Source organism: Grus americana, chromosome 4 (assembly GCF_028858705.1).
Source record: "Grus americana isolate bGruAme1 chromosome 4, bGruAme1.mat, whole genome shotgun sequence".
NCBI lineage: Eukaryota > Metazoa > Chordata > Aves > Gruiformes > Gruidae > Grus > Grus americana.
The window spans coordinates 9,170,187-9,187,189 of NC_072855.1; the positions used below are offsets into that span (position 1 = coordinate 9,170,187).

Below are 17,003 nucleotides of genomic sequence, written 5' to 3' on the forward strand. Positions count from 1 at the left end.
AATCAGAATTGATTATATCTGTGATTACTGGGAGCTCACTATGTACAAACCTCGTGCAAGTCTTTTGTGTTCTGAAAGTGAGAACTTGTGGGGCTTTTTGGCGTGGTTTTACAAAGCTCTAAACAATTCTGAGAAAATGTAACTTAAAAAATTAAATTTTTAACAAAACAACGCATAAGAAGCTATTTTAAATATTAAGTGTACATACAAAAACCCTTGAATTAAGAATAAGAACTACGAATGTTAAAACAAAGTCTGCCTATTTTAATACAACCTAGAAAAATAAAATTTCACAGCTTTCATTTCTGCTTTGTAAGAGTCATAGAAAATGGAGATGAGGATAGTAAAAAAGACAAGAGAAGGTTACAGCCCTGATAGCTAAGGACCTGCACATATAAAAAGGTAAACCAGGACAGCACTGGTTCATTATTATATGTTAACAGCAAGACCATCAAAAAAACATAAAGATAACAAAAGCATTCCCCTAATACTGAAAACAAAATCTAATTTTTAGATTTTTTCTGATTTGTTTCTTTACTGAGGAAAGTTCTAATTTTTTCAAAACATGTTACTGAATTACAAATTCAGACCTGCTTACCTTTTTAGACGTTGTCTCAAATGTAGAGGGAAGCATATTAGGGAACAACTTAAGAGCTACTGGAAGCAAAAATTCCATAAATGGGACAACAAGAAAAACTAGGAAAGGGACCAAGCGGAAAAGATCGGCACATATTCGAAGAAACTGGAAGGAAAAAAAAGGTATAAGTAACATTTTAAATATTTATTTAAAAAATACTTGATATGATAATCCACATTATCACTTAAGCTCAGATATATATATTTGCTACAAAGGAAATTTAAAATAACACAGAAAAAGGATGCGACAAACTCAGGTTTTTGTATCTCTTTCTTTAAGTTGCTGTATACTACAGAGTGCCAGAGCTTCACCAGTTTTCAACACTTTAGAAAGTATTTCAAAAGCCTCACTGTGTCTCAATAGGATTATTGAGCAAGTATCTCATTTAAACCTCTTAAAAGCACCTGAAAACAGGAGGTGGTCATTTGTTGTCGTTAAAGCTGCTTAACTTCTTTTATTCATCTTTATTTGTGCTCCACCACTTCTTACATGCATGAGTTACTATGGACTAAGTAATCAAGAATAAAATGAAAGGTCCCTCCCCCTCTGCCTTATAACAATTGTAATGTACATTTAAATCCAGGATAATGAGCCCAGCTTGGTAGATTTTTTTTTTAAATCACTGCTTTTTTAGAGCAGTAATCCTTTGAAGCAAGCCAATGCATTAGTTACTGAATCTTTAACTACATAAAATAAACACTGTCCTTCTGACTGCTCACAAATGTATATATTTGGCTGTACAGTCTATAATCAAATCTTTCAGTACTCGTTGGAAGCTTAATAACTGGGTTTATATCGAGGAGTGCAGATCTTGCTTGACTTTACCTCGTGTTACAAAGCAAATCACCAGTTATTGGGAATACTGTCAGTTCCTAAATCAGAGACCGAACACTACAGTACGCTACTGCCACAGCACTGTCATTCAACATCGTGATTTGAGAAATACAGCTATGGTTGACAAAAAGTGGCAACATAAATGCTGTTACACAAGTAAACGCATGCTTCCCCCTCCATCCCCTCCCCACAGCTTGTGCCAATCCAGGGGAACAGCAGCAACAACCAGCATAGATGGCACATGGCTAGAATATATTGACTTTGCTAGAATACAAAACCAGTAAAACTTTAAGCATAATTTTCTTAGCATAAAACCAGCCAAAATCTTAAATACAGTTTGAGAAATGCACAAACTCTACAGATCCAACGTTCAACATTTTTCTTTGTATGTAAAAAATTCAGTTTCCCAGAAGGGATGCTTTGGTCCATTGTTTACAGGCTCAAAGATGTTTCCATTCATTCCAACAATAGAACATAAATGACTACCAGGGAGTTCAAAATTTTTTTAAATTTTCTTCCAAACTTTTTTTAAATGTCAGAAGAACACATACATTTTCCCTAAAAAAAAAAAAAAAAAAAAAATTTTAAATCCTCAAAAAATTATTCTATAGATTGCAGTACAGAGTTCCTATTTCCGCTCAGTATCTATTTTTGGACAGCACGTGCAAGTATTTGTACAAGGCAAAATCCGTATCTAAGGAAGCAGTCTTACAACCAGATTAAGCTAACCTAATGCTAACCTGAGATAATGTATAGAGAGTCATGAAAGCAGCACACTAGTAGTCACAATGTGAAGGTACACCACGGATCCAGCTAAAACCAACCCATAAATACATACACAGACAAGCGAAAAAGGATCAGTACAAACTAAAAGCGGGGTGGGGGAAAATTTGATTTAAGGACCAAGTAGGATTGGCGTTTTTCGCAGCAGCACTGTCCTGGATCAGCTTACATAAACTGCACCCTCCACTAACTCAAGGAAAACAACTTTGCACAGGAACCTAATACAATGGTGCATGATTACACACACATTATTTGGCAGCACAGCATGAAAAACTTGTGACTACTATCTATCTGCTGCTACAGTTCATGTATTCTACTTTTCCCTCCTCTGCAGGGCTGAAGAGTTGGTAAAGCTGATCTACTTGCCACAAACTCCATAGTATTTGCCACCTCATTTCCATGTCCTGAACTCTCCCTGCTAAGGAAGCAGCACTACAGCAATTAGTTTTTAACAGCCGGTATCATATTTTCCATGTTTTACTTCTTCCTGCCTTCTCTCCTGAGTGGAGATATCTGATCCTGTTGAATCCAAACACTACCAGCAACTGTACAAGCAGAATTTTGGAACTGACTTTTGGTTTACATAAGCAATAGCTCCCTTGCATTAGCCACACTGCAATTGCTTGTGAATGTGGTTAGATTACTTGGATATCTTTCCATTATTGCCTCCAAAGAGGAAGGAAAGGGCAGGCAGAAATAACTCATTTGTCAGTCTGCGTGAAGATAAGATTTCTCTAGGACCGCCAGTTCATACGCAGTTTAATACATTTAAAGCACGATGTACTTCAATTTATTTTTTTTTAAAAGATCAGGAGCAACTTTTGCAAAGTTGTAGCTCATCTGGCATCAAAGTTTTAAGACTTCTTTAAATCAGTCAGTATAGTACAATTTAAGGTTGAACTGATGAAAAATGAACTGTGTTGAAACAAAATAAGGTTTAAAAAAAAAAAGCACATGTAAAGGGGTTTGTTCAGCTGTAGGCTGGTTTGCTTTTCTTTGACCCTGGGTTCCAAGACTACTATGACTCCATTCAAGAGACAGGACATCCTCTACCTCCATATAAAGAAACCACAAAACCTAGACTGAGAAAATAACGTTGGTGTAGTTGTTAAAACTATTTTATCTACATCTTCTATACTGCACTGCATGCAGACACACACACCCCCCATTAGGTAAGAGACAGGCTACATCACTGTAAACACTAATTTACCGGCACAATAAGTTTTAATTTATTTACAATAGGGGAACAGATACAAAATTGCACATCTGCACCAAAAAAAAAAAAAAAAACAACCCCAAACAAAAAAACCCTAACAACAACAACAAAACCCCAGAATTTAGGAAGGCCAAATGCCAGACCACTACATAAATGAGAAAAACAGCTTCATCACTAGATGACAAAACTAAAGGACGATCAAATTAATAAGCATGGAATCACAGAACAGTTTGGGTTGGAAGGGACCTCAAAGATCATCTAGTTCCAACCCCCCTGTCATGGACAGGGACACCCTCCACTACACCAGGTTGCCCAAAGCCCCATCCAGCCTGACCTTGAACACTTCCAGGGATGGGGCATCCACAGTCTCTCTGGGCAACCTGTACCAGTGCCTCACAGCAAAGAATTTCTTCCTAATAGCTAATCTAAATCTACCCTCCTTCAGTTTATAAACTGATACCCCTTGTCCTGTCACTCCACTCCCTGATAAACAGTCCCTCCCCATCTTTCCTGTAGCCCCCACCACCACCTTTAAGTACTAGAAAGCTGCTATAAGGTCTTCCCAGAGCCTTCTCTTCTCCAGGCTGAACAACCCAAACTCTCCCAGCTTGTCATCTTCACAGGAGAGGTGCTCCAGCCCTCTGATCATCCTCGTGGCCCTCCTCTGGACTTGCTCCAACAGCTCCATGTCCCTCTTGTACTGGGGACCCCAGAGCTGGACGCAGTACTCATGGGGTCTCATGAGAGCAGAGTAGAGGGGCAGAATCACCTCCCTCAACCTGCTGGTCACACCTCTTTTGATGCAGCCCAGGATATGGTTGGTTTTGTGGGCTGCAAGTGCACATTGCTGGCTCGTGTTGAGCCTCTCATCCACCAACACCCCAGAGTCCTTCTCCTCAGGGCTGCTCTCAATCCATTCTCTGCCCAGCCTGTAGTCGTGCTTGGAACTGCCCTGGCCCATGTGCAGGACCTTGCACTTGGCCTTGTTGAACTCCATGAGGTTTGCACGGGCCTCTCAAGCCTGTCAGGGTCCCTCTGGATGGCATCCCTTCCCTCCAGCGTGTCGACCGCGCCACACAGCTTGGCGTCGTCAGCAAACTTGCTGAGGGTGCACTTGATCCCACTGTCCACGTTGCCAACAAAGATGTTAAACAGCGCCGGTCCCAGTACCGACCCCTGAGGAACTCCACTCGTCACTGGTCTCCACTTGGACATTGAGCAGTTGACCGCAACTCTTAGAGCATGACCATGCAGCCAATTCCTTATTCAATGAGCGGTCCATCCATCAAATCCATGTGTCTCCAATTTAGACACAAGGACATCATGCGGGACAGTGTCAAATGCTTTGTACAAGTCCAGGTAGATGATGTCAGTTGCTCTTCTCTTATCCACCAATGCTGTAACCCCATCAAAGAAGGCCACCAAATTTGTCAGGCACAATGTGCCCTTAGTGAAGCCATGCTGGCTGTCACTGATCACCTCCTTATTTGCCACATGCCTTAGCAGAGCTTCCAGGAGGATCTGCTCCATCATCTTACTGGGAACAGAGGTGAGACTGACCAGCCTGTAGCTCCCTGGGTCTTCCTTTTTTCCCCTTTTTTAAAAATGGGGGTTATGTTTCCCCTCTTCCAGTCAGTGGGAACTTCACCAGACTGCCACGACTTCTCAAATATGATGGATAGTGGCTTAGCAACTTCATCCACCAGTTCCCTCAGGACTTGTGGATGCATCTCATCAGGTCCCATGGACTTGGGCACCTTCAGATTCCTTAGATGGGCGCAAACCTGATCTTCTCCTACAGTGGGTGGTTCTTCATTCTCCCAGTTGCCTTCTAAGACTTGGGCAGTGTGGCTCGAGTGCTTGATGGGGAAGACTGAGACAAAACAGTCGCTGAGTACCTCAGCCTTCTCCATATCCAGGGTAACCAGGTCTCCCATTTCCTTCTGGAGAGGGTCCACATTTTCCCTAGTCTTCCTTTTTATCACTGATGTACCTGTAGAAGCTTTTCTTGTTGCCCTTGGTGTCCCTGGCCAGATTTAATTCTATCAGGGCTTTGGCTTTCCTAACCTGATTCCTGGCTGCTTGGACAGTTTCTCTGTATTCCTCCCAGGTTACCTGCCCTTGCTTCCATTCTCTGTAGGCTCCCTTTTTGTGTCTGCGTTTGTCCAGGAGCTCCTTGTTTCATCCATGCAGGCCTCCGGATGTTTTTGCCCAACTTCCTCTTTGTTGGGATGCATTTCTCCTGAGCTTGGAGGAAGTGATCCTTGAATACTAACCAGCTTTCTTGGGCCCCTCTTCCCTCCAGGGCGTTGTACCGTGGTACAGTCTATCAAGCAAATGCCTGAAGAGGCCAACCTCTGCTCTCCTGAAGTCCAGGGTAGCGAGCTTGCTGTGCGCCCTCGCTGTTGCCCTGAGGATCTTGAACTCCACCATTTCATGGTCACTGCAGCCAAGGCTGCCCTTGAGCTTCACATTCCCCACCAGCCCCTCCTTGTTGGTGAGAACAAGGTCCACCATGGCACTTGTCCTCGCTGGCTCCTCTATCACTTGAGGAAGGAAGTTACCATCAATGCATTCCAGGAACCTCCTGGATTGCTTACGCCCTGCTGTGTTGTCCCTCCAACAGATATTGGGGTGGTTGAAGTCCCACGTGAGGACCGGGGCTTGTGAACGCAAGGCTGCTCCTCGCCTGTCTATAGAGGGCCTCAACCGCTCAGTCTTCCTGGTCAGGTGGCCCCGTAGCAGACACCCACTATAGTGTCACCTGTCCCTACCCTCCCTATAATCCTGACCCATAAGCTCTTGGTCAGCTCCTCACCCATACCCAGGTGGAGCTCCATGCAGTCCAGCTGGTCACTGGCATAGAGGGCAACACCCCCTCCTCATCTGCCCTGCCTGTCCTTCCTAAAAAGCCTGTATCCTTCCATTCCCACACTCCAGTCATAGGAGCCATCCCACCACATCTCCGTGATGCCAGTGAGATCACAACCCTGCAGGCGTGCACACGTCTTCATCTCCTCTTGTGTATTCCCCACGCTACGTGCATTTGCGTAGAGGCATTAAAGTCGGGCCCATGATGAAGCTGACTGACTGGCTGGAACTCTTTTGTGCTGCACTTCAGGTGCTCTCCTGCTGACCTGTGATACTTGTCCTGGCTCTGGGCATCTATTGCTGGCACTGGCATGAAACTGGGAAGAGTGGGATGGATTGAGGCTCCCCTCCCCTGGCAACTTTAAAGTGTCCAAAGATAATGTATTACTTCTAAAGGTTCATGCCTTCTAGAACACAGTCCTGATCTTTCAGCAGAAATATTTCCATGATATCCATCTTTTACTGTTGTTTGTATAATTTCTCAGAAGTATGGCTCAATGAATATGAAACAGGCAGGAAAACCAATGGTTCCAATCTTGCTCACTGCAGGATTTCTGATTCTGTTTTAAAGCATGAATTAATTCATCCCACTTGGTTTTCCAAGTTTCCCAAAGCTCTCAATAAGCCAGCACAAGCCAGAACTGCTACTTCAAGAAGTCCTGCGGTCCTCATTCCCGCCTATCCTCAGTTACTCTTTCTTGGCACTACATAATCCCCTCTCTTATGTCAGCACTGACTGTTATATTTATTGCTGAGCAACGTTTCAGCTGGATCAGCTGCCAAACATACTCTGGTACCAGCATAAGGAAGAGAGCAAAAATAAGTAGGACGAAGATGCTGAGACCAAATACCATCAACCAGTGCTGTTGTAGAAAGAGACCAAATGTAATCACAGATGAAAACTGCTACATGTGTATTTAACAGTTTTTGTTATTTGTCTAACCTTGCAAATACAGGGAAAAAACCTCTTTTGCATACTGCATTAAGATGTGATGTTTTTTTAATTGCAGATGAAAATGTTCAACTATGTACCTAATTGGAATCAGGATGATTAAAACAATGAGAAAATATTCATATTCTTCATCATTTAACACTATTTTTGAAGGCAGAGATGTGAACCTAACACACTGCGTATACAGTGTACCAACCGCAAAGAATGGGACAGTGATTGCAAGCAGCGCTATTCACTCCTGCTGCCAGAGTACATATGCTTTTCACTCTCCAACTTCTCTTCCAGCATATTTTTTCACATTATTTTCAGCAATAGTTGAACATTTTTTTTTTTAAAGGCAGGAAGACAGACTTGAATATTAAGTTAAGTATAAACTGCTTAAACATCTTGTCTTTAAAAAGAGTAAAATTAGAACTATTAAATCAGATATATTGCTAATGAACTGGTGAAGTTGAATACTCATACACTCTTTCAAAAAAAATTTTAAAACTATACCAGTTTTAAAATAGCTTATTATTTTACAGTTTTTTGCATATATGAGCTCACATCAAATGTTTTTACATATCCATATATCTTAATTCTAGTTGAATAAGCTTATTTACTTCCTCCACAAACTGAAATTACTATTGAAATGTCTGTTATGTTATCCTAATCTGAAAGCACTCTTATTTTGCACTCCAGATTTCATCTCCATACCCTCTCTTTCCTTTTCTTTAAAATTATCAGTTGCATTTTTACAGTTGCAAAAATGTAAGCTGCATGTCATGAAGAAAAACAAAAGTATAAAACAAAAACTTTCCTTAAATTATCTTCTTTGGACTAAAATTATCTCAGAAATATATTTATAACTGAGATAGTACTAATATCTGATTATCAATAATGCATTTCAGCCTGCAGCTTTTCTTCTGTTTGAAAAAGAGAAAAAAAACCAAACCACCAACAAAATTGGCTCAAATTCAACCTTTACTAGAAGCGTTTTCCCTCTGTTTTTCCAGCTGGAGTAAAAAAGCAGAGAAAGTGACCATGTACACACATGTAGCACGTGGATGGAAACTTGAGAACAAACCACAACTGCTGTCCACATGACAAAAAAGAAGAATCCTCTGCTGTTCCAACTAGAAAATGCCAAATTTATCTTCAATAATGGGGAAGAAGACTACAACATTTTGGGGTCATATCCAAAATTTTTACTGTCCACATAGGGAGGAGGAGGGAAATACACCTAGCAGTTTTAATTCCAAGAACAAAAGAGGACAGAAAGAACCAACTCAGTTCAAGTAAAATGGAGCAATTGCTAAGGATACTCAAACAAAATTGGTATTTGCTCAGTACCTGTCTCCGTTCTCGACGAGACAAAGTGTTTCCATGAAGTATTCGCCAGAGCATTCTTGCAGCTATTTTTGTGTCTATCCACAGTAATCGAAAACCATGGTAATAGTGCTTCAGTTCATCCACAATCCTCTGCCCAATAGATTTTTTCACAACTTCCACTTCTGTAGGACTATATACAGGACCTCCTTCTTCCAACTTCTTGTTTTTGTCCTTTAAGGACTTCAGTGACTTTTCAACTATGGAGTCATCACAAAGGGGACGCGAAGAATGCCACCATCTAACTGGAAGATACTGGGGACCTAAAACACCCATGGTTGCTAGTGGTGTCCATGAGCCAGAAGAACTCGTAAGAGTAAAGTGTATTTGTTGAGATCCTTTAGTCCAGCAACAGTAGTGATCTTTTTTGGAGTACACGTAAACAGGAGGGACACTAGTGCAATATTTAAAATGTACAGTCCTTCAAGAAAAAAAAAAAGCATTCAAGCATTAGTAATAGATCATAAGCTATTTTATATATATACACACACAATATATATTTGTAGAGTTATACAACTTTATGTATTTATAAAATGTATCATTTGAGAAATAGCTACTGTATATTTAAGAAAAAAAAACACCAAACTTGTGACTTTCAAGACCAATGTCTACACCTGAAAAGAACGCTTGGCTTTACTTTATGACAAAAAAAAAAAAAATAACCTGCAGGGAATTTTCCATTAAACAACTTTGAAAAGATAGCTTATTTTACTCCAATTAAATAAAGAGTAGCAACCAGAAGTGCCTTCCATTTAGAAAGCTACATTTGAAAATAAATCTGTAAATCCATAAGTAACATAAAGCCCCTTCTATTACTTCTCCTGTTTGAACAAAATGGTCAAGAAAAAAAAAATAGAAGTTGTAGAGTTGGGATAGGTGCTGAGTTAGAGGAAGAGAATTAGTATCAGAAAAATGCGATTTCATTCGAGTTCCTCCTTTACTATCTCCATGCATCTCGTTTTCCTTTTTCAGCAGTAACTTTTGCACAAACTTCCATCACAGTACTGAGCTGGGGCACACAGAACCAACGCTCTTCTACTGTATTCAGAATTTTGAACTTTTCTTTATTTAAATGTAAACTGAAGTTAGAAGGAAAGCATTGCTCAAACACCCCAAACACTCACTGTACACACAGAAGAACTACTCGTTATACGCAAGCAGGATTGTGCACACTTTTATAAAAGGATATGGCAAATTTAAAACAGCAGATAAAATATTTTATATAAATTAGTTCCATTAGGTGTCCTTCAAACTGAAATGGCAGCATTAAGTTGTCTACAGGACAGAAATGACTGGGGTGTTTCTTCACAGAGTCCTTGTACTACCAAAACAAAATCAGAATGTGTATTTGTCTTCAGTGGCTCTACAGCTCTGAGTAACACTTTAAGGAAAAAAGGTTTATTGAACACTTGTAAGTACTAGTCTCACTCCATTTTCAGTCAGAAGTAGTTTTTAAACTTAATTATCACATGCATCCAATTAATTTTAAATTACTTTAATGTTTTTATCTATTTAGTTATTCAATTAGAGCTTTGTTCAAAAAAAAGACTAAATCATTACTTTTTAAAGACACATTATTGTTCTCTAGCTTAAACTAAAATTTTAAGCATTTGACAATTCAATGGCCAGACAACTGCTGAAAGATACACAACTACACAAAATATTTTCTTGAGTAGCTAGAAAACTACACACTTGCACAGATATTAACTAATGAGAATTACAGTTCCTTTAAGAAAATTAAGTACATATTCAAAATCAGATTAAAACACTTGCATACATCAATCCACCCTGACTCTAAGTCATTTTCCAAAAGCAGAGCTCCAGGCCTATCGACCAAGTTCCACCTACATACATTGACATTCTTCTGCATGCAGAGAGGAAGGGAGCTCCACCAGCAGAACTGGTTCTGAGTCTGCAGGGAAAAAGATTTTGACAAGAAATGTGTCTCTCTGAACATACTTTTATTAGCAGGATGTCAGACACAGAACTTCTATGCCAAGCTGTCCTCAGCACTTGCATCATGAGAGTCACAGAATGTATCCCTTGCTTTTGGATCTGTGTCATGTGGGGTGCGGGCACTAGTTTGTTTTATTTTAAGCAGCAACATTACATTAACAGCAGCTTTTGGTAAAAGAAAAAATACTTCTCAAAAGAACAACAAGAATTTCTGTCCCAATATTCTGCTGCTCATATAACAGACTTAAAACTGTAAGTTTCCAATTTTCCAAGAGAGAGGCCCCATATAACAATCTACTAAAAAGTAAACGGAGATTTTAAATGCTTTATGTATTAAAAAAACCGCTCATAACTAATTATACAGCAAGTGATATAGAACTAACATGACTAAAAAAGAAAGGAATTACTTTGTTTCTTATTAAAGGGTTATGTCTAGAGACACATCCTTATGTTAAAATGGAAACTTAGGAAACTGAAGAACAGTCACTGCTTTCTGAGCAGTTAAGACTGTAAATAAACTAGAGAATACACATTTCAACATTCTAAGAAAAGGCATTAGGAAATTCATATCCACAAGTGTGCCTTGTGAGCCAAGTCACGAACAGAGAACGGATTCTGCCAACATCCAACTTCTTAAGTTCCATACGAGCACACAGCAGCTGAATTCGCTTTCAGAAGAGGACACTATCTCCTAGGAGAGCCTAACCCAAGGCTGTAATGTACAGTAAACTACTTTGGTTTAATAAAGATAAAACTCAAGTGATCTACATTTCGAAATGTCAACTATGTCTTTCAAACTAGCTGTGACTGAATGTATACTCTATGGAACTCCACAGAGAAAGTACGCAAGAAGCCCATATTATCCCATCATGTCACCTGGAATCACTCAAGAACAAGATTAATATTCTATTGCTTTCATACCGTAGATGAAACAAAAAGGGAAGAAGTGGGTGAAAAAAGGAAGACGTCACTTTTCTTCTACACACAACCAAGCAGGTGAGGACAGTAATACTCAGACTTCCTTTAATCTGTTAATAACACAAGTTGAAGCTAATATTTTCACACTTTGGCTAGAAGGTATAAACCTAAATTCTACGATAGTGTACTAACTGATGGTTTTGTCCAGTTTTGAGTTTAGAAAAGTTATTTACTCACATTTTGTTTGCCAGTCTCAGGGATGTACAGCTAAGACACGCCCGATCTCCCAAGTTACCTAGAAAAATAACAATAATTAGCATTAATTCTGAAATTCAGGATAACATTTATCCATATAGTGAATTGTACACAAATATGTGATTTAAAATACCAACCTTTACTTAGGATTGCTACTACTGAAAACACAAAACCAACGTGGCTTAACAGCAACTTCCTTATGGTACACAGTTTATAAGCACATTCACATTTTGGGTGATTGTCCGTCACAAACAGCCAAGACTGAATTTTTTTTTTTTTTTTGCTTTGACGATAACCACGTGAAGTACTGAAGCCAAATACCTCATTCTATTCCAACACAAGTCAAAGCATATGCCTTGATGTTCTTATTTCTCTCAATCTGTAATGCCAACTTATAGGATAAAAAAGAGAAAACAGGTTGGAAGCAATTCTGTAACATGGTTGACATCTACATAAGCGTTCAAACAAACTGTCCATGCATACAGTCGAATGCTGTGGACGTGCGAGGTACTGCTTGCACTTGCTCGACTGCCTGAAGACAGGTTTCCAAGTCCCTCAGACAAGCACCTATATTGCAGGAAAACTTCACTGAAAACAAATGCAATTTTTGAATGTCTCCATGACAACACAGTATTACCTGATCCAAATGGAACACTTGCCAAGTATCTAGGATGAAATCTTTTTGCTTGTTTTAAGAAGGACAACAAATAAAACGTGAGTAGGAACCTACATGCACTTCACTAGAGGGGCGGAACAACACCACCATTTCAATACATTGATGTCCATTTTGATTAGCACCTAGCAAAAATAGCTCTACCCCTGGATCTCTCTGCAAAAGATACAAATTGTCTTGAAGGGCATAAGACTGATTCAAAGAATATGAAGGGTTAGCTTTCCAGCAAACACCGTGCTCCTCAAAATAAATTTTATTTGAAATGCTAACTCAGAATCAGTCCTAATAATAACTAATTAAGTCCACAAGGAGAACTGACACCTACATACAGGCATCTTCTATCCAGGTACACAGACAAGCAGCATCCATTCTGGAAATAAATTGAGGAGACCAGCAAATGGTCTAAATTATCTAAGTCAGTTCACATGCTTCAATAAAGAGCCATGCTTGAAAGCCTTCCGACCATCCAACACGATGGAAGCACCATCAGCTACATAAAATGCTACCTAGTGGCTGCATGAAATCTATAATCACTGAAAATCATCCCCAAGCCCACTAGAAAAGAATCAGTCTCCATAAAGGAATTTTTTTACAAAAATCTTGTATTGATACCTAGCTGCAATAACTCAATAGCTAGTTAATGACGAGTGCAAAAAGACTCATGGACAGAACAAAGGAAGATCACATGAGCAAGACTCAAAATGCCTTGACTCTTTTTGGCCAATCTTTTCAGAATTCACTGTAACCAAATCAAAAATGGAAGGCTGGATGGAGTAGGCATGCTGTGGTTTGTTTTCCTGTCTAGAACCTACTACTTCTGGTCAATCCTAAGAGACAGCAGGATAGAAAGTCATTTTAGAGGTTAGTAGTTAATTTTTCCACCATCAAAGCTAAAATATAGCCCATGACAGAACCTGAAGTAGACAACTGTATCTGAGAAAACACAGCACCCAATGTTGACCACCAAGAGCCCCCCCCAACAAAGCATCCTAATTACTAGAAGAAAAGAGATATCTTCAAAATCAGGTGGGACAATCAGAAGGTATGGAAAGTGGGAGGAAGAGGAGAAAAAAAAAGTTAACCTAATAAAGAAAAATCTCAATAATCAAGGGATGTCCCATGCTAAGTGAGCTTTGATGTCATTACAGTAAAAGCTATAGCATTATCAAGTCAAAGAAAAAGGATTTACCCATCTCAAGTTATATCGAACTCTATCAGGTGCTCACTGCCACTGCAAGTAGAGCCAGGGAAAAACTCTCTTTCTGGCTCAAAAAATCAAGATTCCTCTGAGAATCTGTGATGGCATTCTGATACTCTCCAACATTTACAGAAAGATCAGTAGCTGAAGTTCTTGACCCAAGAGGCTAGCCATCTCAGAAGGATGTCCCTGACTTTAAGGAACAGCTGAGCAAAGCAGTGAAGTACTCAAAGTCTGGTGAAACAAGTCGCAGCAATCTGTTTGAGTGCCAGGAAGCACACAAAGCCTATGTGCCAAAAATGAGAGTCCTACCAGTAGAGGACTTTACCTGCAATGGACAGGTGCCCCTAGAACAAACAGGGATGATCTGGAGATCAAAACTGGCTTGGAGTTTCTTAAAAAAACCAACTTTGTAACAGTAAGACACTTTCACTTTTTTTTTCCTCCAACAAGATTCATTAATGCTAAGGAAGGGGCCAAAGAACAAAATTCCAAGGTTACCGGAAGAAAACATGCTGACTCAAACACTTCTTGTCATACAGCCATTCAGAGTGTGAACAGGCACACAGAAACATCATTTCACCAAAAGATTCTGCAGAATAACTTAATTTCAGCTTTGCCAGTTCTGATAACAAAAGCTCTTTATGTTTTGCAGTGTCTGTTCTAACCACGTACCTAAGAGCAAGCCTGAAATAAAATACAGACTTTCTTCAGAAAGGAGTAAAGTCCACACTCCTTGCTTCTAGGATAAAACAGACATGCAGAAGTGTCTGAACAAGGTGAATGTAGCTTACCTTACCCAACACTGTTCATTTAAGAAACCTGCATTAGTACTACTTCGTTTGGAAGTAAGAAAGGCGATAGTGCCAGAAAAGCTGTATGTTAACATATTCCTCATACAAAAGTCATGAGAAACTTTATTTTTAAATTTAATGAAACATCAAAACCAGAGTTTTAAACGTAGAATAGCTCTGTACCATTACTATGTTTAGAGTTTTTAAAAAGAAAAGGCTAACGTGAAGTAAGTCCCTACAGAAGTATAAGCTTACAGTACTTAACAGCCTGATCTTTATGGGAAGAACATTTAGGATTCTTAGAAGCACTTAGCTTTAACTTAATCTTAGACTACTTACACGTAAAGCAAAGAACATGAGCTAAGTAAAGCAAAACACTATACAAAAAATTAGACCATACAATAATGTGTTAATAATAGATTAACACTCCAAATAAAAGCATTGATTGCATCATAAGCATAGTGCCCCACAGCACACAAATGATTTGACTCTTTCACAGTATTTCAACAAGTGAGAATTTTCAAGTGGGGTAAGATTTAAGATGCAAAATTGTAGCAATCGCTAGCATTTCTTCTTATGCTGTACCACAAGAAGAATCAAAGCTCCCATCTAATTTGACAGTACATGGATGTGTTTCTTCTCTGTTTTAAATAAACTGGATGACTAAAATACCCCAGGGTTTTGTTCAGGTCACTGTACAAGCTCAACCTAAATAAGTGTCGAAGAAGCTACCACACTTGAGTGATTACTGATAACCAAGAAGCCAACTTATTTATCAAAATAACAAGCATCCATATGATTGGTCAGGTTTGCCTGACACAGATACCCTGTTCTCACTGACAGCACCTCAGTGACAAGTCAGGGCTCAGTACTGGTGACAAACAGCTGCCTGTTAAGCTTTCACTCATTCCTCCCTAAACCCCTGCCATTCCAACTCATGGATGTAAAAAGCAACTACAGGCCTCGTGTACGTCACAAGTTATCAGCTGTTTCATGTCATTAAACTCCACCACCCAAAGATATTTAAACTGCCAAATTATCTTGATCGTTAATGGAAACAGTATCACATATTGCACTTGTTTTTTCTTTTCCCAAGCTTTCAAAGCCCCTTCAAAAAAGGCAAATTCACATTTCCTTCCTACAGACTAAGAAAATAACATCATATACTTTCTTAAAGGGCATTGAGAAGCACATAACTAGTAACAACACAACTTCATAGCCAAGCTATACTGACAAGGCAGGCAGGACTGAAACGTAGTCACTTACTCCTGCACCTTAATAAAAACCACGTTTTTTTCTTTCTCAGTCAGCTGGCACTTAAGAGAAGCACGCTTGCTGCCATTAGGGGAAAGCATCCCCTCGAACCACGCTGGCAGGGAAGCAAACGCGAAGAGACGAGCTGCCCATCGCCGGCCACAGCAGCCGGGGAGCGCGGGTCCCGCTCAGCGCCCCGCGGCGGAGCCGACAGCAGCTCCCCGCAGCATGGGCAGCGGGAGGCGGCCGAGGGCGGCAGGGGGAAAGCGCCCTGCCCAGCCCCGGCCCGCTGAGGCCGGTTCCGGAAGACGGAACGGCGGGGACTCAGCCGGGGCCCCGCTACGGCCCTTCCCTCCCGCAACGACCTCTCCGCCCACACCGGGAGCCCCCAGACGTCGTCGCCGCCTCCGCCCGCCCTCCCTTCCCCCTCCCCCCCGCCAGGCCTTCGGCGCCGCCGGCAGCGTAGGCCTCGCGGGCCGGGCGGCAGCGCGGCCGCACCGCACCCCAGGGTCGCGCCGGACCGGGCCTGACCGCGGGGCGGCTGTCCTTCCCTCCTCGCCGCCGGAGCCGCCTGACGGCCCGCGAAGAGCCTCACCCAGCTGGGGCTGGCGGCGCAGCGCTCGGGGTAGGCGGCAGGCCCGCCGGCCGCAGGTCTGTAGCAGCATGGACGCCATCTTGGTGCTCGCGCGCGGCTGGGCGGCGGCAGCGGGCTAACGGCAGCGGCGGCGGGGTGCCGGCCTGCTCATGTCCCGCCGCCCGGGCCCCGCGCTGCGATCCCCACACGCCCAGCAGCGCCGAGCCGCGACCGCCGGCCGCATTTGCATAGCACCGCCCCGCGCAGCGGAGCACGCCGGGAAGTGTAGTCCTCGGGGGCGTACGGTAAGCCGTTTGCGGGCGCGGAGCGCGCAGCATGCCGGGATCTGTAGTCCTAGAGGGCAGAGTGTGACGCCAGTCGAGGAGCCCGGAGGAGGGGCTTGGGGCGGGGCGTCGGGGCGCGATGCATGCTGGGAGGTGTAGTCCTCCCTCAAGCGCGCCGGCCGGATGAGCGTTTCTCTTCCTTGCCGCCGGTGGAGGGGGGTAGAGGGCAGGCGGGCAGGTTCTCGGGGACCTACGAGGGGTGGGGGCTGCAGAGGGCTGTGCGAGCCGCCCCGGCGGGGCTTGTTTATCTGAGGCGACCGTGGACACGGCGTGCGGCGGGGCCGTGGCTCGCAGCCTGCTCATCCCCCGCCGTGCCAGGAAGGTCACGCAGGCCGTGTGCGCTGAGGGGCTGCTGCCGGAGGGGAGGGCGCTGGTA

General features: G+C 42.1%; 2 protein-coding genes across 3 annotated transcripts in view; one reads left to right on the forward strand and one right to left on the reverse strand.

Annotated features, from left to right (window-relative positions):
- The window catches only part of LETM1 (leucine zipper and EF-hand containing transmembrane protein 1), a 34,141-nt gene extending 17,699 nt beyond the window's left edge, over positions 1 to 16,442 (reverse strand). Inside the window, exons 1-4 of the mRNA XM_054825048.1 lie at positions 16,305 to 16,442; positions 11,773 to 11,830; positions 8,626 to 9,082; positions 599 to 742 (exon numbers count right to left, since the gene is read on the reverse strand). Of these exons, the coding sequence (XP_054681023.1) occupies positions 599 to 742; positions 8,626 to 9,082; positions 11,773 to 11,830; positions 16,305 to 16,383 (738 nt within the window). The 5' untranslated portion in view covers positions 16,384 to 16,442. The remainder of the gene's footprint in view (positions 1 to 598; positions 743 to 8,625; positions 9,083 to 11,772; positions 11,831 to 16,304) is intronic.
- A 7-nt stretch (positions 16,443 to 16,449) lies between these two features.
- NSD2 (nuclear receptor binding SET domain protein 2) overlaps positions 16,450 to 17,003 on the forward strand; it is a 105,890-nt gene continuing 105,336 nt past the window's right edge. The window contains exon 1 of one of the 2 annotated variants that reach the window (XM_054825043.1): positions 16,450 to 16,588. The gene's annotated coding sequence lies outside the window, so the exon portion shown is untranslated. The remainder of the gene's footprint in view (positions 16,589 to 17,003) is intronic. The other variant, XM_054825045.1, reaches the window with a different exon arrangement.